Source organism: Euprymna scolopes, chromosome 35, assembly GCF_053919585.1.
Source record: "Euprymna scolopes isolate OS-2025 chromosome 35, ASM5391958v1, whole genome shotgun sequence".
NCBI classification, from domain to species: domain Eukaryota; kingdom Metazoa; phylum Mollusca; class Cephalopoda; order Sepiida; family Sepiolidae; genus Euprymna; species Euprymna scolopes.
In genome coordinates this window covers 14,421,909-14,442,228 of record NC_136516.1, presented here as the reverse complement: position 1 = coordinate 14,442,228, position 20,320 = coordinate 14,421,909, and the positions used below count along the sequence as shown (strand labels likewise).

Below are 20,320 nucleotides of genomic sequence, written 5' to 3'. Positions count from 1 at the left end.
TTTTTAAAATTCGTTTTAGCGTTTCCTTTTCCAGTTCATACGGTGTTGCTTTATGTTCATAAATATGTCATATATGTGATATATATATATATATATATATATATATATATATATATATATATATATATATATATAGTGCAAAGTTTTGTTGAAAAGTCAAAAACTCACGTTTTCTTTTTTATAACCTTCGTTAGTTATCATCCCAAAGCCAGAAGATGTATGGATTTCACACTCATAGTATTTTATTCATTTATTATCGTTGAGAGATTAACTTTAGGCTATAATTTTTCAAACACAATCGCAAAGTAAAAGAAATACTATGATCAGCCGGCGTTCAAAATAATGTCTCTTACCGAGTCAGCCATTCAAACGCACGTAGCCAACTATTTGTAATTGTTTAAAAAAAAGGTGGCTTTATAGAGATATATATTAACATGCGCGGTATCAGTTTAGAACATAACACACGCCTCCATACCACTGAATATGATATCAAAATTAAACTCGGGCTAGAATAATATCAAAATTAAACTCGGTTTATGATATCAAAATAAAACTCGGTTTATGATATCAAAATAAAACTCGGTTTATGATATCAAAATAAAACTCGGTTTATGATATCAAAATTAAACTCGGTTTATGATATCAAAATTGAACTCGGTTTATGATATCAAAATTGAACTCGGTTTATGATATCAAAATTAAACTCGGTTTATGATATCAAAATAAAACTCGGTTTATGATATCAAAATAAAACTCGGTTTATGATATCAAAATAAAACTCGGTTTATGATATCAAAATTAAACTCGGTTTATGATATCAAAATTGAACTCGGTTTATGATATCAAAATTGAACTCGGTTTATGATATCAAAATAAAACTCGGTTTATGATATCAAAATAAAACTCGAGCTGAAATGATACCAAATAAAACTGGGTACGTGTGCTAAATGCATTCTGAAAGCTGACAAGAGGACATCCACTGAAAACATGCAGCTCGATGGGAGTAGTGAAATCAGAGAACTGGATGAACAGGAGCAAGACAAATACCTCGGCATTGATGAAAATGAGTTCATCCAGCATACAAAGACGAAAAGAGAAGCTAAGCAAAGAATATTTACGCCGGGTAAGAAAAATTTGTAAAACCCAAATCACTAACAAGAATAAAGTTACGGCAATTAACCAACTTGCCATGCCAGTGCTAACATATAGTTTTTGCATTATTGACTGGCACCAGAAAGATATAAATTGGCTCGACACAAAGATAAGGAAAGTGTTAATCTTGTACCGAGTTATTAATCAAAACCAATGCCTGCCTCGGCTGTACCTACCCAGGTGGAAAGGAGGTATGGAACTCTCGGAGGTTATCCATAAACATAAATCAGTACATAATAAGTTCTTGATGAAAATTAAAGACCATCATGAGAACCGAGTAAATAGTACAACACCCATAACACAACTTGCCACTCATTTTTGAAAGGTCTGCCTCACAAATGACATGGAGGACTCAAACAAGCCTGTCACTGAAATAGCCCACAAAAGCCGGAAAAATACACTAGCCAGTCCCATAGTATTAAAGCAGAAGAATGGGCCAACCATAAACGGGCAAAATACCTACCGACTTAACTATCCCAAGAATATATCGATAGGGATGCCTCCCAAAACTGGATTAAAAGAGGATCCCTCCATTATGACCAAGAGAGGTTGATATTGGCTGCACAAGACCAGGGCCTCATGACAAACGCCTTCCAAAAGATGAGTGATCTAAGAAATGATAATAATTGCAGGTTGAGAGTGTGGGTCACCTGATCTCTAGTTGCAAAGTCCTACTTGGAGATGACCATTATACAGATGGCCATAATGGAGTTTGCAAATACCTTCATTGGAAGATATGTAAGAAACTAAACGTTCAGTGTAGTAAAAACCCCGAACGAATAGCTGGGAATGACACCTACATCATTCACCATGACTACATAATTCCTACCGGTACATATCTAGAAAACGCAGTCGTTAAACCAGATATAGTGATTTGGGACAGAGCAAATAGAAAAGCGACCATAATAGAGGTCAGTGTACCCAATGATACAGGGCTTAACAGAGCTGAGAGGGAAAAGATAAAAGAGTATCAAGGACTTATGTATGATATGAAACGAAATTGGAAATTAAAGGAGGTTTCAATTATACCAATCATCATAGGAGCAACTAGGTTTATGAAAAAAAAAAACTTTAAAAAGTACCTAGCAATTATACCCGGTGAACCAAGTGCCAGTGAGATACAAACGATTGCACTGAAAGGGACGGCTAGAATCCTAAAAAGACCTCTTGGTTGGACTCACTAAAATAGGGGTAAATGTAAAATATCTGCTTGGATGCCCCCCCCGTAGAAGAAAAAGATGAAGAAAAACTGAATAGACAAAAAAAGATCGGTCGTCTGAGAAGTCGTCACTAGTGTTGTTCTGATCAAGTCCGGCTTTAAATACAATTTAAAATATATATGAAGGATAATAAGACAGAAACCTGTTTTGTAAGATTTTTTTATTCTTTAAATGAAGATAGGCTGTGGGAAACTGCAAAGATTGGATGGGAAAAACCTTTCTCTTAAACAATCAAATAAGCTGATAAATGACACATTTAAAAGAATGGCTTGTCTCAAATAACCTTCGTGTACCCTCACGTTATATTCTGTCCCGTGTACACCTTCTGTTACGACCTAATCGCACGTGGTCAACAACTATTTTCATATTCTATTATGTTCTTCTATCTCTATATATATATTAGTAGGCGTCCCGGCGTTACCCGGTCATAAATTACGCCCATGTAATGCATAAGTGCCTGGCTGTTGAATTAGGTTGAAACGTTGCATCCCCTATCGGTCGTTCAATGAAATCCAACAAAACAAAATGGCCTCGCCCGTATAATGCATAAGTGCCTTATATTTTGATACAATAAATGTTTTTTTTTTTTTTTTACAATTTTATTTTGATAAAATAAATGTTATTTGGTGTTTTTGCATTTAACGACCCGCGCTATTTGTTTAAATAGTATTTACAAGTTAAATTCAAGTTGTACGATATCATTTTTATTAAATTGTTAGTTGAAAGTAGAGAATAGTTACAAAATACCCTCCCCTCCCCATTTACTGTTGTCGCAAAAAGAGAAGTGACAAGTGAAACAGAGAAGAAAGCATGAAAGGGAGATAATTGGGGAATTTTATTGAAAGCAGACGAGTGTCGTGCATTGTTATTACATATGTTTTTATGGGGGCAAAAAATAAGACTGAAATTAAACAAAAAACAAGTGAATTTGTTGGAAGCCTGGAAAAATCATGGATTACAATAAAACAATGCAAGCATGAAAAGTAATATGGTTAAGCTTAAACATGGAAAAGTAAAGGACTAGTTGTTAAAACTGGAAAAGCAAATGACAAGATATTCCAGTAAAAATATAATAAAATTATAACTTAAAATATTGCAACATTAAGATTTTTTTTTAAATTCAATTTATAACATTATATCATCAATTTCTCCTGCTGCAGTATTTTAGCTTATAAAATTTATTATATTTTTTACTAGAATATCTTTTCCAGTTTTAACAACTAGTCCTTTACTTTTCCATGTTTAAGCTTAACCATATTACTTTTTATGCTCGCATTTTTCTATTGTAATATATATATGATGGACTCTCCCGTCGATTTCGACGTATGAGGTTCGGACAACCCATATTTCTAAAACTCATTGATGCTTTTGCCTCTGATGACTTTTTAGTCCAGCAAGGGACTTGCAGACAAGGCCACAAATAGAACATGAATGTGGATTTAATGCTGCAGATATTGGTTCGGCTGGTAGTCGTTTTGCTCTTACTCTGTTTTCTTTCAGTTGCCTTAAGCTTTCAGATTGAAACCTCTGGAGACCTTCAAAACACCTTGATCTCCATCCTTTTCGGTCATTCACCTCATCTATATATATATATCACCACTATATATATATATATATATATATATATATATATATATATATATATATATATATATATATATATAGTGATGCAGGTTAAGAATTTATTCATAGGATAAAATCAAAGAATATTAACCTAGTATGAAGAAGTGATTTCAAAAGTTTTTTTTTAAATATATAACAGTGCCCAATAACAAACAGAGCTGTTTATATTATTGTTTATTTATACAGACATGTGCAGGCTGGCTAAACTGGAATTACAATGTTTCAATCTATAGTTATTAATATCTAAGATCTCATCAGGCGAAACACATGAACATCTAAAGGAAAAGACGAATTTTCTTTATCTGATGAAATTTTACTTATCAATAACTATAGATCGAAACATTGTCAAGTCACTGTAGCACAACCTGCATATGCCTTTAAATAAATTCTGTGTGATATATATAATTTTTATGTATATAGACAAGTATTACATACTCGCGAGTGTGTAATACTTGCCTATATATATATAAATAAAAAAAAATAATATATTTGGCTCTTTTTTATCGAGCACTATTTATAACCTCGCTTTAATTCATGGATGTTACTCCCTGAATACCTTTAACCTTAACCTAGTGTATATATATATATATATATATATATATATATATATATATATATATATATATATAAAGTAAATATGTGTATACATGATGTTACAGCAAAATTCGACACTTGACAACAAAAAAACGAAATAAGTAATAAATTATTTATTTATTTAAAATCTTTATTTTAATATCTTATTTATGTAGCACAGTAGTTACATGGCTTTTTTAATGCAACCAAAAACGACCATCTAAAGATGGACGCGAAATGAGAGACATGCTTCGACGGCTACGTTTTTGTCTATAACAGCGAACGATTCCACAGGGGCATCCTTCAGAGAGTCGACCGTACCTGCATGTTGGTAGTGGCTTCGATCACGCCCCAGTAGAAATATTCAAGAGTTGTTGCAGTCGGGTGTAAAGAGCGGCCACAACTGCGGCAACCAGTGGCGAGGAACATTGTTGAGCAGCCACACCTGGACCGTCTTCACCCAGCGTGCAAGAGCGAAATACTACTGGAAGATGTATGGGCATCCGATTGCAATCTCGTCCATTCAGGGGATCACCCCTCCTCAGCACCTCCCGGTATTTCGCTTACTTTTTATCAAGTGTCGGATTTTGTTGCAACATCCTACACACGCGCGCGCGCGCTCACGCGCACACACGTATCTAAGTTGAGTTTTTTCTCGCTCTGAAATTTATACTAAAGGCCTACTTTTTCTACTTACAAAAATTATTAAAATGAACTTCTTAATATATTCAGTCAGGAATATGCGTTCGACTTCAAGGAGGTTAAGTAATTTGCATATTCCTTGGAGAAACGAATGTCATTAATTAATTATTCATTTTATTGTTTCTTAGATGATTTGTTTCGTTTAGCTATTACGCTTAATTCTATTCACCCCATACTTTCTACATCGTGCATAATTACGGGAAAAATGGCGTAATGTAAACAAACAATAAGTTCTCTTCCAATTTTCAGATTTTGTAATCATGCCCAATGCATTTTCTTTTCTTCTGGTGGACTGATAGTTGCTATTTCTCATGAGTTAAGGGCAAAATAGATTCATTGATTGATATAGTAATTAAATGAACGATTTTTGTGCTACGAAGCATTTACTGATTTTGCGCTACGAAACAGTTACTGATTTTGCGCTACGGAACAGTAACAAGAATTGTAAATGTCAATGGAATTAAAGGAATAAATTGTAAGATGATCAACATCATGAAATTTGGAATATAGATGTCTGTCATTTATTTGTTATATACTCTGTAATTATATTGAGCTTATTAAATTAAGGATTAGTATATAATGAAGTGAAATATGATTGAAAAAAAACTCATATTTTCACATATATATATATATATATATATATATATATATATATATATATATATATATATATATAATTCTGTGGAATATATATTCTATTATATAAAAGTCATAGGTTCTGAAACGGTGGAGCCTATATTTTGTAACTTTCACCCAAAGGTAATTTATATGTCTGGCAGTGTTCTTAGATGTGTTTTCTGCAGAAATTCATCCGATAAATATCGAAAATCGAAAAAAAACGATCCTAAAAATAGTCTTTCTTGCTTATAGATGAACAAGAATAATTTTTACAGGAAAATATTTTACGTTACACAATATTTTACGTTTACTATTATCTGGAGATATAGCTCAGTGGTAGAGCATCCGACTACAGATCGAATGATCCCATGTTTAATCCCGAGTGTACCTCACCATTTTAATTTAATTTTTTCTTATTAATGAGTTCAATTTATGATAAAAGAAGAGGTACAATTTTAAATCGCTGCAAATCATTTCTTCGTTTGCATAGTTTAAAACTAAATATTAATTAGAAGTGACTTTTCTATGGTATTCATTGTTAAGCCCAAATATCAACGTCACGTGATATTGTAAAAAAAAAAACACTGACGGAATTTGATAAAAAAAAAATAATAATGATAATGTCGAAACATCGATTATCATCAGGCGACAGAAACAGTTTTTCTCCTTTCAAAAAGAAGTATTCTCAAATGTAGAAAAAAAAACTTATCATGCAAAACATTGAAGCTGAAAAAGTCACGTGTTAAACTCTGAAGAAGAAAAAAGAAGAGAGAAATAATATGGTGTGCAGTCGATTTTTCGCCAGTCAGAAAATAATCGTAACACAGCTTCGTATCGTATAAAAATATAGAAAATATTCTTTCTTTATTTTTTTATTACCTCATGTGCGTGCGTCAAGCTAGGAACGGAGTATGGACAGGAGGGTGGGTGGATGGAACCAGGAGCTTGTGTTAATGTTTCTTGTCGGCTGACTGTATGCTTCTCTTCTTTTTTACCCTTTTCTCTGGGCTCTATATGTGACCTGCACTCTGTAGGTGCGCTCGCTTCGACAGCTGCGTGTGTCAAATAGTTTCGAATTTGCTTTCGATCTCAGCTCGAGTATTTTTTTTTACTTACAAGAAGCGAACTATTTAGAAAAAAACATAATACTCGTATGCACATGTCTCAGTTTCTTTCCGTTTTATTTATTTTTTTTTTTTACTTCATTTTTAAGGAATTTAACACGTTACGTTTAATACCTACGGTATTTCTTCTACAGGGTCAGAATATGGAATTGCAAAATATAGATCGAAATAAGCAGAAGGAGGATTACTATGTAATTCCATGACTATGCCTGGGAGTCAACTAATTATGTATACAAATATGACTGTTTAATCCAGCATCCAGGCAACGCCGGGTAGATCTGCTAGTATATATATATATATATATATATATATATATATATATATATATATATATATATATAAAATTGTAAAAAAAAAAAGTTTACAAGCCGAAAGCTCCTGTAAACTTAAAGAGAAGATTAATATTTATATACGTTGTGGTTTAAATGTTGAAAGAAAAATGAGACGACTTAGAAACCGTGAAATGAAACATATATTAACAGAAAATACAGAAACGTATCTTGGTTGAGTGGGACTCCGCTCAACTGGAAGGACAAAGTAAGGTTACAACCCACTCTCTTTGAGTCGCAGACTGGCTGGATAACAGAAACTGGTTACCGGAAGTGACGTCAGAGAAAAGTCCATCGTCAGAATCTATAGGAGTAAAAGCTGTTAATATCTCTTACGTTTAGAATCGATCATTAGTGGATCGGTGACTTTCCTTTTCTGAACCGACCGGTGTAATTTTTGTGCCATATTATTTCCTATAGACTTGTAGGACTGACCTGAGCCACCCCTAAAAGCTAAGAATTATGACGAAAATAATACCATTCCCCAAGAAATAATAGTTTTTTAGTCCCTCTCTTTTTCTTTCTCATAAACCGGATACAAACCAGGAACTTCTATCCAGAGTCCCTCATCATCTCCCTCTTCCCCCCTCTCTCTCTCTATCTCTCTTTCTCTCTCTCTCTCTCTCTCTCTCTCTCTCTCTCTCTATCTATCTATCTCCTTAACCAATTCCCTAGCCAGCATGATAGGCGAGTAGGCAGTACACTCTTAGCCCCGAAACCAACGAGACGTATGTTACCGGTGAACATTATTAACAAGAGGTTTACTCACTCCAAAATGTAAAAAGGCAAATAAAGTTCTTTCCTTTTAAAGGTTAACATTTGTATTACTTTTATTACTCCAACAACAACTAATGAAGACAAGTGCCAGCCAATGTTACAGACTCACATAGAAGCATGTGTTAAAGAAAATAAATATTAAATACGATTTAGAAATTTTCTCATACGTATAAAGTTTTAAATTGCTACTTTAAAATGTGAAAATTCACTAAGCAGCATGACTCTTATTCTTTCTTTACTAGCGTTTCTTATAAATTTATTTTTCTCGGGTTTTGCTTAGTTCTAAACAACAACGGACCCCCCCCAAAAAAAAACACGTGATTATAGAACACAGAAATATCTGAATATAATCGATCCTGGGCAACGTTGGTTCGTACAACTAGATTTTTACATACCACTAACGGTCGTAAAGTACGCTTTTATTTTAATTTGTCCAGATTTCGTATATATAATTATAGTCGTGATTTCAGAAGTAAAAAAAAAAAAAAGTATTTGGGTGCCATCAGGTAGAATCGAAACCGAAAGCAAAACTATAGTATTCAAATCTGGTCACTTTACCACTGTACCAACGTGACACGCATGCGAACTGATTAAAAAAAAATTTTAATTAAAAATACATTAAGATGAATGTACAACACGTTTAATGATTTTTTTCAATTTTGACCAATTTTGACCAATTTTGACCCCTTAAAATATATTTTAACCGGCTAAAGACCCATAAAAGAACTGTTCGTAAAAAATCCAATCATTTGAGGCCCCTAGCGCCGCTTTCCGACTTTTAGTTTCAGAAAAGATAAGAGTTTGAAAATGTAAAGACAGACAGACACACAACCTTTTATATATTAGATTAGATGATTGCCATATCGTTATTTTTTAATAGTTTTTTTCCCCCCTGGTGCCACTGCATTGTTAACAATTGTTAACTTTTGATCTAAGGAGGGTTGGGTTAGGGTCATTTCCCACCCTTCATTCTCGTTCTCCAGTAGGGAAGAGTAATTGTATTGTCTGGGTACATTCCTCGAAGTGCGCTGGTATTTTTATTATTACTAAATCGCAACTATAGATTGTATTGTTTGGATTATCCGAACTACAATTCTCAGCCTGGTTGCTATTTGAACAATGTTTCGGCCGATGTAACTTCCTTTCATAAAACGTCATATTTACTAATGTGATATATTGATTTTTTCCCCGTGCGCAATCCACCTGATAATTTGAAAAATAATGACCGTTTAAGATAACATTTAAGAAGTAAATAAAATAAAATAAAATAAAACAAAATAAAATAAAACAGATCTCATGCCTGATGAAGACGTATATCGTCGAAACTAAGTTGATTTTTAAATTTTAAATAAATAAATGTTTATTTAAAAAAAAAATCGGTAAAACATGCAGAGAACGCTGATTTACGGTTGTTAAAAAAAAATGGAATGGAAATTTAAATTTCGTTCCGTTTTTAAAACAATCGTGAAACAGAGCGTTCTCCGCATGATTTACCTACTTTATATATATATATATATATATATATATATATATATATATATATATATATATATATATATATATATTTAGTAACAAAAAAAAAATGAAATAATTTAATTTTTAAACGAAATTGGTATACCTTTTTGGTATTTTTTTTTTTTTTTTTTTTTTTGCATAAGTCCAACTCACCGTTCACATTGAAAATGTCGACTTTTACAGGTTTTCGGGAATGCTTACAATCAATAAACACCCCCAACCTCCCCATGTAAAGAACGGCTTTCGGAATAGACACCTCCAATCTCCCCATGTTAAGAACAGCTTTCGGAAAGACATCCCACAACCTTCCATGTTAAGAACGGCTTTCAGAATTTGGAACTTCGTATATATTACCGTTTCGAGCAATACTCCATGTTCAATGAAAAACCTCCTACTTAAATCTTCTTGTTCCCAAAATTTTACAATTGCATAAAAATTCTTATATTTGAAACTTGTGCACATGTCGATGGTCGTGCTATCCATTTTTTTTTTAACTTAAATTTTATTATTTTATCAATTATTTTCGATTTTGGGGACGCATGCGCAATTAAAAAAAAGATCAAAACGGAACGAAATTTCTGTATTGTATAGACTTCTTTGGTGTTTGGAAAACTCGTGCCCGGAAAACTCGTACTCAGAAAACGCGTACTCAGAAAACTCGTACCCGGAAAATTCGTCTATTTTTGCTAGGTAGAAAAACTCGTCCATTATTGGATATATATCGATTGTAAACACATTTTATGACCGTTATTGAAGGAGATATTGTTTTTAAAAGAGACCATACCACGCCATAATATTTTTTTTTAAGTATTTTTACTTGTTTTGCTGTTGTTTTAAAAAAAGATCAAATCGATTTTTCTAGGTGTTCGTTTTCCACCTAACTGGCTAAGTCGTAAGCGTTTTCACTTATTTAAAAGCGTTTATTCAGTTCTAAAAACGAGACTGCAGACGGCATAATATTTTTTTAAAAATATTTATACTTATTTACTATTGTTTTTAAAAGGGCAAAATCGATTATTCTATCTAGTTGGCTAAGTTGTTAGTGGTTTAATTTATTTTGACGCATTTATTCAGTAAAAGAAAAAAAGAACAAAGTAGCGTCGAGTGTTACGTGAGAACGAGAAATAATGTCCGATATGAGGGGTCTTGATAATGGCTAAAAAATAGAAAATTAAAGAAAATACTGAGGGAAATTTAGTTTTAAAAAGAGCCCACACCCTCCAAAAGAAAATAAAGTTTAATATTTTTAAAATATAATTTAGAGAGGAGGTTAAAAACTATATCTCCCTCAAAAAACAAAACGATAAGCAACAACAAAAACTGAAATTAAAGAATTCTTGATAGACAGTAGTAAAGTTTTTGATAAAATAGACTAATAAATTTCTTTAATGATTACTTTTTTTCTTAATGGTTGATTTAACAATTTTGAAGCAAAAATAAAATAATTTAAAAATGATTTTACGAGTGATTTTCAACACATGGCTTCTCTCCTGTCCCCCAAAAATGTTTTGCTTTTTATTCGTTAGTTAATTACAATTTTTTTTAATTTTTAGTATTTAGGCAGTAAATTTTCTTATTTTAACGATATTTTTGGAGTAATAAAAAAAATAATAAAAAACAAAACACGAGAAAGATCTTTTTTTCTCTTTGCCTGCAAAATTTTAAAGTCCGAGACTTATACAGAACAGCTACTCACCGAAAACTCTTCTTTTTTTTATCATCTCCAGGACTTATACAGAACAGCTACTCACCGAAAACTCTTCTTTTTTTTATCATCTCCAGGACTTGTACAGAACAGCTACTCACCGAAAACTCTTCTTTTTTTATCATCTCCAGGACTTATACAGAACAGCTACTCACCGAAAACTCTTCTTTTTTTATCATCTCCAGGACTTATACAGAACAGCTACTCACCGAAAACTCTTCTTTTTTTATCATCTCCAGGACTTATATAGAACAGCTACTCACCGAAAACTCTTCTTTTTTTATCATCTCCAGGACTTATACAGAACAGCTACTCACAGAAAACTCTTCTTTTTTATCATCTCCAGGACTTGTACAGAATAGCTACCCATCGGAAACTCTTCTGAAATTAAACATGGCGTTCAATTCAAAAACGTTAGACAATGCAATCCCTACAGCTACATACACAGAAAACGGAACTGTTAAACCTGCCATAATAAACTGGGACAAGAGAAAGAATGTACCAACGCTAAAGCTACATCTCTAGAAAAGCCGAAATAGTCAGATTTCTCAAGTGGAAGAATCCAACAACCCTTGTTAAAGTCAGTGCCCCTAATGTCTCCTAGCTTAATCAGATCTGACAAGGAGAATATTGTACGTAAAGTTAATATACGTCCTGAAACAATTAAATGATTATGGTTGCATAAAAGGCATTCCAAAAGTAATGCTTCCTATTTTTATTCCACCCGAATGGATCAGAGGGGATTTCGAATTGCATTGTTATGGTGACTGAACTTATGCATTCATGACATGAAAGTTTAATTTCTGTCGAAGATATTGACGGTGTAAGACTCTAAGAAAGCAAGCCCTATCATAGTCGTGCGGCTGACGAAAAGATACGTCATTGAATTCCTGGCAAAAAGTGCATCAAGAATGCTGGTGACTATGTAGAAAAATAAATTCTGGAGCACAAAAGGTTGTTCGTTTTAATGGGACCACTCCTGTGGCCGTTAAGTTAAAGTTAAAAAAAAATAGGAGACTTTACTTTTTGAACGACCCTTGTATGACAAACTTGTATAAAGTACACAAATATATACTTGCAGTTACTCCATGGGAGTTCGTTTGTACGAGCCGGACCAAACGTATCAGATGATGTTTTTTTTTTCTTTGTAAAGTTTGACAGTTTCAGTGTTCTTAGTTTCGTATGATGTCTCTATTGCGTTTCTATTTGTGTTTCCTGGTCAATATTATCTGAGATTTTGTTTGATTGGTATTTGCGTGGTCCCGTAAGAGTGCGGAAAGAAGACACAGCTCGGTATTTAATAGAAACAAGAGCTATTAAACAGAAAACTAATTGCAACAAATAAAAAGTTCGGTTATACATCAGTCCGACTGCATAGTGCGAATTATTTGTGAACAACTTTTTTTTTTTTTTTACAAGGCAGTCACCACTTATCAAGGCCCGGAAGCCACTAAGGGATAAGGGTTATTGCGTGTACAGAAATCACAGGGATAGTATCGTAGTAATCGTTAGTATTAGAGATTTGATAAAGTGTCTTACTTAAAGGGGCGGTTCATCAGGAACTTATTTATACTAAACTTAAAGAAATCCAGGTTGTAGTTAAGTCGGAAACAGGCAAACGGAACAGAGTTCCACAGGCGTGCACTTCTAAGAAAGAAGCTTTGTTCATGGAATTTACGTTTGGATTTTGGCACAGCTAAAGAGAGGGGAAAATTTTTGACAGTGGTTTCAGCTAGACGGGTGTTTATCGTTAAAGATTGGCGAGGGGGGATCAGAGATTGGAGCTCAGACGAGCACTTGCCATGGAAGTAACGATAAAACAAAGACAGGCTCGCAACGTCTCTCCTGCGGGAGAGAGGTTGCAGGGAAAAGAAAAGGACATCCCCCACTAAGCCAGGAAGCCTATTTTGTACTCTGTCAAGGCAGGATAGGCTGTTTTTAGCAGCTCCTGCCCAGATGTGGCAGCAGTACTCCATCCTTGGACATACTTGGCTTTTATAGAGATAGAGAATTGCATCAGCAGTGAGATATCTTCTGGGGCGGTAGAAGGATCCTACCATTTTTCCAGCAACCTTGGCAACTGACTTGATGTACGTGTTCCATTTCAGGTCAGGAGTAAAGGTCAAGCCCAGAAGCTTGTCAAAACATGGAGCCTCCCCAAGACCAGAGTCACCCATTTCTGTACTAATGCCGAGGGGCGTATCCTCTCTGTCTTTATAAAAATTGCAAGAGTTTATTAATATCTTCGAGGTGTTTACACCACAACATTATTATTATTACTATTACTACTAATAGTAGTAGTAGTAGTAGTAGTAGTAGTGCTACTATTATTATTATTATTATTATTATTATTATTATTATGAATATTATAACATACGTTTACTATTATTATTATTATTATTATGAATATTATTACATACGTTTACTATTATTATTATTATGAATATTATTACATACGTTTACTATTATTATTATTATTATTATGAATATTATTACATACGTTTACTATTATTATTATTATGAATATTATTACATACGTTTACTATTATTATTATTATGAATATTATTACATACGTTTACTATTATTATTATTATGAATATTATTACATACGTTTACTATTATTATTATTATTATTATGAATATTATTACATACGTTTACTATTATTATTATTATGAATATTATTACATACGTTTACTATTATTATTATTATTATTATGAATATTATTACATACGTTTACTATTATTATTATTGTAAATATTATTATATATCTTATTATGCTCATTATATTGTAAATATGTTATTATTTTCATTATTATTGTTAATATTATTATATATCTTACTATTTATATTATTGTTAATACTATTACATATGCTACTATCATTATTATTAATATTATTACGTGTGTTATTTAAATTTAAATATTATTATCGTTAATAATATCACGCATGTTACTATTATCATTATTATTATTATTAATATTATTACATGTGCTACTATTATTGTTGTTGTTCTTGTTATATTTTTATATATAATACTTTTATCATTATTGTTAATATTATTAAATATATTTCTACTATTAATACTGTTAATATTATTATATATTACTATTATTATTGTTATTCTTAATATTATATATATATTACCACTATTATTAGTATTGATATATTATATATATATTACTACTATTATTAATATTTTTAATATTATATATATGTACATTATTATATTATAACATATTATATATTAGTATATATTACTACTATTTTCATTATTATTATTATTATTAATATTATATATATATTACTATTATTATTTTTATTATTATTGTTAATATTATATATATATTGCTATTGTTATTATTATTATTATTATTGTTAATATTATATATATATATTACTATTGTTATTTTTATTATTATCGTTAATATTATTATATATATTACTATTATTTTTGTAAATAATATTACACATGTTACTATTATTATTGTTGTTGTTAATATTATTATATATATTACTATTATTTTTATTATTGTTATTATTATTATATATATTACTATCATTATTTTTATTATTATTGTTAATATTATTATATATACATATTACAATGCTATTTTTATTATTATCGTTAATATTATTATATATATATTACTATTATAATTTTTATTATCATCGTTAATATTATTATATGTATTACTATTATTGTTGTAAATAATATTACACATGTTACTCGTATTATTGTTGTTAATATCATTATGTATATTACTATTACTATTGTTGTTAATATTATTACGTATATTACTATTATTATTATATTTTAGTATGATAATTTTTGCAGAGTATACCACAACACTGAAAGAGTTTTCGTTCACGGATACTATCAATCAGATAACTACTCCTCGTCCTCCATGGAGACCTATTACCCGTCCTCCCTGGAGGCCTATTACCCGTCCTCCATGGAGACCTACAACTCGTCCCCCATGGAGACCTATTACCCGTCCTCCATGGCGGCCCACTACTCGTCCCCCATGGAGACCTATTACCCGTCCTCCATGGAGAACTACAACTCGTTCGCCATGGAGACCTATTACTCGTCCTCCATGGAGGCCTACAACTCGTCCTCCATGGAAACCTATTACCCGTCCTCCATGGAGGCCTACAACTCGTCCCCCATGGAGACCTATTACTCGTCCTCCATGGAGGCCTACAACTCGTCCTCCATGGAAACCTATTACTCGACCTCCATGGATACCTACTTTTCGTCCTCCAACGACAACAAGACCAAGATTTCCAAACTTTTTTCCAAGAACAACTAAGAAACCGCGTAAGTGATTTTGTATTTCACGTAATACAGCAATATTATTATTAACGTTGATTAAAAAAAAACAATTAAATTTTGCTACTTTTATGACTGTAACATTATGTTTGTAACTCGTTATGTTTGTTTCATAAATCTAAAAAAACTTATATATTTCTTCGGTCGGTGGATTGGTCTAGCATTTTCAAAAGTTCTTTATTTGGCACTTCTGCATTACACGGACGGCGCCATTTTTTGTATGTTTCACTAAACTGTCGCCAGGTGGCGCTTCTCAATCATTACACGGACGGCGCCATTTTTTGTGCGTTTCACTAAACTGTAGCCAGGTGGCGCTTCTTGGCCAAAGAACAGTTTCAGCCTGATTCAAAAGTGACAGTAACTCGTCCAAGTCCATTCATTTTATTCCATTCGAATTGTTTATTAATTTCAAAATTAAAACTTTAATATATATATATATATATATATATATATATATATATATATATATATATATATATATATATAAAACTTTGTTGAGCCTTCAAAAAGTGCCACAAAAAATTTAAAACTATATTTTGCTAAAGTGAAAATTTGATTTAATTGAAAAGATGTTTCGTAAAAAAAAAAATATCTAATGTTGCTTTAATTTGAAAAATGTTTCATTTAAATTATTAAATTGTTCGTAAAAAAATTCAATTTTACTTTAACTGGAAAAAAAATCTTGTTTGACCAAAAAGAAATTGAGTTATCGCCCCTTAACAACGGCGCCATCCATGTAATTCAGAAGTGCGCTTTCTTCTGCAGATTTCATCACCAACGAAGACTCAAAAGAAATAAAAGAACAAAAATGCTGTCATTTACTTATTTATTACTGCTACATACGATATTGTCTTAACTCTCATATTTTATTATTATTTATAACTTTATGTGCAACGAAAATTAAAAGAATTTTTTAAAAATGCATGTAAAAAATTGAAAATTCGAATTTAGTCATGTGACCCTTTCGGATTAAAATGTTGTTCCATTATTTAAATGAAAATGTACATAGTAGACACTTAGTTTCCGCCCAAAAGATATCGAATTTATTAAAGCTGAAGTTAAAACATAGCTAAATATGTAGAAATATCTTTATATAAATAAAATTGTTATATATATATATATATATATATATATATATATATATATATATATATATATATATATATATATATATATATATATCCGCATACAATACTGTTTTGCTGTTTCACAGCTTATCACTGCGTCTACACAAACAAGCCAGGATCAAAACCCGATCGCCCAAACGACAGTCGGAGCTTCTAATCGTTGCGCTATATGGCTGCTGCTTTGTGGGCAGTGAATTAACGATGTTTTGATATTGTCCAAACACCAAAGCTCAATTTGTTTGCACAAAGAGCATCACTTCATACGCTAATGCTAATTTGTATATCACTTCCCAAAATGCTCAACCCAAGATAGGGAGCGTTATTGTAAATCCACATATAGTACTGTTTCGCTGTTTTACAGCTCATCAGTGTGGCTAGATATATATATATATATATATATATATATATATATATATATATATATATATATATATATATATATATACTAGTGTTTACATACAACCAAAAATTATTAAGGATGCGGTTGAAACATATCTCGATTGTAGACGTATGTCTGTAAAAATACGGTTTCATATATACATACATTAGTGTTCTCATGCCTTCAGATTTAGCTACGACTACTACTACCACCACCACCACCACTACTACTACTACTACTACTAATAATAATAATAATAATAATAATAATAATAAAAGACACTTGGAAAAAAAACAATTTTAAAGCATTTCATTTTAGCTGATGATGATGCTTGGTATGGTGTCGTTGGGCGAACAAATGTACGTAGATACGTAAACACACATACTTTGCATATTATATTTAAATCGTCACATAGGGTAATTAATGAATATTAAACCTTTTAAGCAATTGAATGTTTTATATTCTTCCAGAAAACCCGAATCCCAAACAGACGCGGAATGATCGATCAAGTAAGTTAATATTCGATTCTATTTTTTTATTATTGGAAAACTTTGGGATGAGTAATTTATTTATTTATTTATTTGTGGACTGTTATCCTCATCTTCATAGTTGTTGTTGCTGTTTTACGACGTTTCAGCCAACTATTTCTCTGACCTTCCTCAGGTTGTTAACCGCGATGGGATAGGAATGCTGAGTCTCTTAACTGCCTTCCATAGTTGTCACCACATTTTGGTCAACTAATCCCCTGGCCGGCTTTGGATAGGATTGAAATCGCTATCTTCAGAATGCTTACCTAAAACCGTAGAGATTCAACACCTTTATCCACTGCGCCAAGGGCCCCAAATGGCGATCAAGGTTTGAATTTTTGGTTTTATAAATCCAAGTTTTTTGGTTCGTATTTTGTCTTCCATTGTTGGGGAGGTCTGAACAATGCTGAAAGGGAGAAAAAATTAAACATCCAGTGTAGCAGCAAGTCCTGGGGACATTAATCTGAAAGAACAGTTGGAAAAGACTTATATACCATACATTACGACCATGTAATCCCTACAACCACCTACCTTGAAAATGGTGCTGTCAAACCTGACATAGTGTATAGAATAAGTCAGAGAGAGTAGCAACCTTGGTTGAAGTGAGTGTTCCTAATGATGGAGGTCTGAACAGAGCTGAAAGAGATAAACAGACCAAATATCAAGGTCTCAAGTATGATATGAAAAGAAACTGGAATGTTAGGGAGATATGAATCATACCAGTTATTATAGGCGCCACAGTGCTTATGAAGAACCTGAAGTCCTACCCGGGGAACCAAGTGCAAAACAAATCCAGACAATTGCACTTAAGGCAACAATGAGGATACTAAAAAGAGCTCTCGGTTGGCTTTAATAAAAAGCAGGGCAATGCTGGCAGCTGGTTTGGCTGCCCCATACCCAGCATTACAATTTTTAAAGAAAGAAAATTAAAAACAAAAGTATATTTTTTTTTATTGGAAACCTTTGAGATGAGTAATTTGCATATTTATTTATTTATTTATTTATTTATTTATTTGTTTGTTTGTTTATCTATTTTTTTTTATTATTTATTTTATTTATTTATTTTTATTTATTTATTTTTATTTATTTATTTATTTATTTATTTTATTTATTTATTTTTTATTTATTTATTTATTTATTTATTTGCGGAATATTATCCTCATCTTTATAATAGTTGTTGTTTCACAGCGTTTCGACCAACTATTCAGCGTTCCTATCCCGTCGCGATTAACTATCCAACGAAAGCTAGCGGAATAGTTGGCCAAAACGTCGTGAAACAACAACAGAACTCTACGGACAAATTTATCTTTAGTTGACCTTTGACAACTAAATATTTTCGTTTACTATCCAAATAGAAAAGTTACTAGCCAAACCTAGGTGATTTTTTGGAATATGACATCTTTGTTCTGTGACGATTATATATATAATAAAGTTTTTTTTTTTTTTTTTAATAAGTGTAATTCTAAATATACAACAAATTTTATGTTGATGCTTGAAGGTATAAGCATTCTAATTTCTGCAGATATTTTTTTAAACAGCCTTCGTTAAAAAAAAAAAGAAGAAAAGTATATTGTTCTATTAAACTTTTATTGTTTAAATAATTTAACTTTGTTTTATTTGAAAAAAACAAATTAGAAAAATATTTTTCTCTTAGTAGTTAGCTTTGGAAGACTGTCAGTAAAAGAAATACAATCGCCAAAAGATAAGCGTTTCATTATTTCTAGTCGCCATTTTGAAAAATCACTCGCAAATGCGACTGTTTCACTCGCAATGTAGAGCTCTGAACAACTATGAAGATAACAGTCCGCAAAAATATAAATAAATATTCGATTCATTATTCGTGATATTTTAAGCGTTGGGTGAGATAATATCAACTTTTATCTTTCAGGGTTAAACTTAGATTTAGTATATCCGTGAAACACTAACATTAAATGGATCGCCCGAAAAAAAAGATATAGAAATACACAGATATAGAAATATATAGCAATTAGAAAGCGATTAATTTGAGACTTTTAAAAAAAAAATTTTTTTTAATTTAATAGGCTTTTCTTTGATTTTTTGATTTTTACTTGGGCGTCACCACTTATCAAGGCCTGAAGGCCACTCTAGGGCAATTGCTCTTGACATATCTAAAGCCTTTGATAGGGTATGGCATAAAGGTTTACTTCATAAGATCGCTAGCTATGGTATAGCTGGAAAAGTCTTCTCAATTATTAAATCATTTCTTTCTGATAGATTCATAAGAGTAGTAGTTGAGGGGCAAAAATCAGAAGCTCTCAATATTAATGCCGGTGTCCCTCAGGGATCCATCCTGGGCCCAACTCTTTTCCTGATCTACATTAATGATCTTCCAAATCATATCCTTACATCATTTGTAGACATTTATGCTGACGACACTACCATTTATGGTACCACATCTAAGACAGTAAACGAGCAAGTTCTCTCCAATTCTCTCTCCTCTGATCTTGAGCACGTAGTACAATGGGGAAAGGAGTGGCTGGTTACTTTTAATGCATCTAAAACCAAGCTTCTCTCTTTACATCATCAACATTCTAATCCACATTTGTCATCAATTGAAATGAATGGCTCTCGTCTTCAGGAGGCCTCAAGTTT

General features: G+C 31.8%; 1 protein-coding gene across 1 annotated transcript in view; it reads left to right on the top strand.

Moving 5' to 3' along the window:
• LOC145259587 (uncharacterized) overlaps positions 1-20,320 on the top strand; it is an 89,024-nt gene that overhangs the window by 62,666 nt on the left and 6,038 nt on the right. The window contains exons 10-11 of the mRNA XM_080117241.1: positions 15,177-15,662; positions 17,651-17,689. Coding sequence (XP_079973367.1) covers positions 15,177-15,662; positions 17,651-17,689 — 525 coding nt within the window. The remainder of the gene's footprint in view (positions 1-15,176; positions 15,663-17,650; positions 17,690-20,320) is intronic.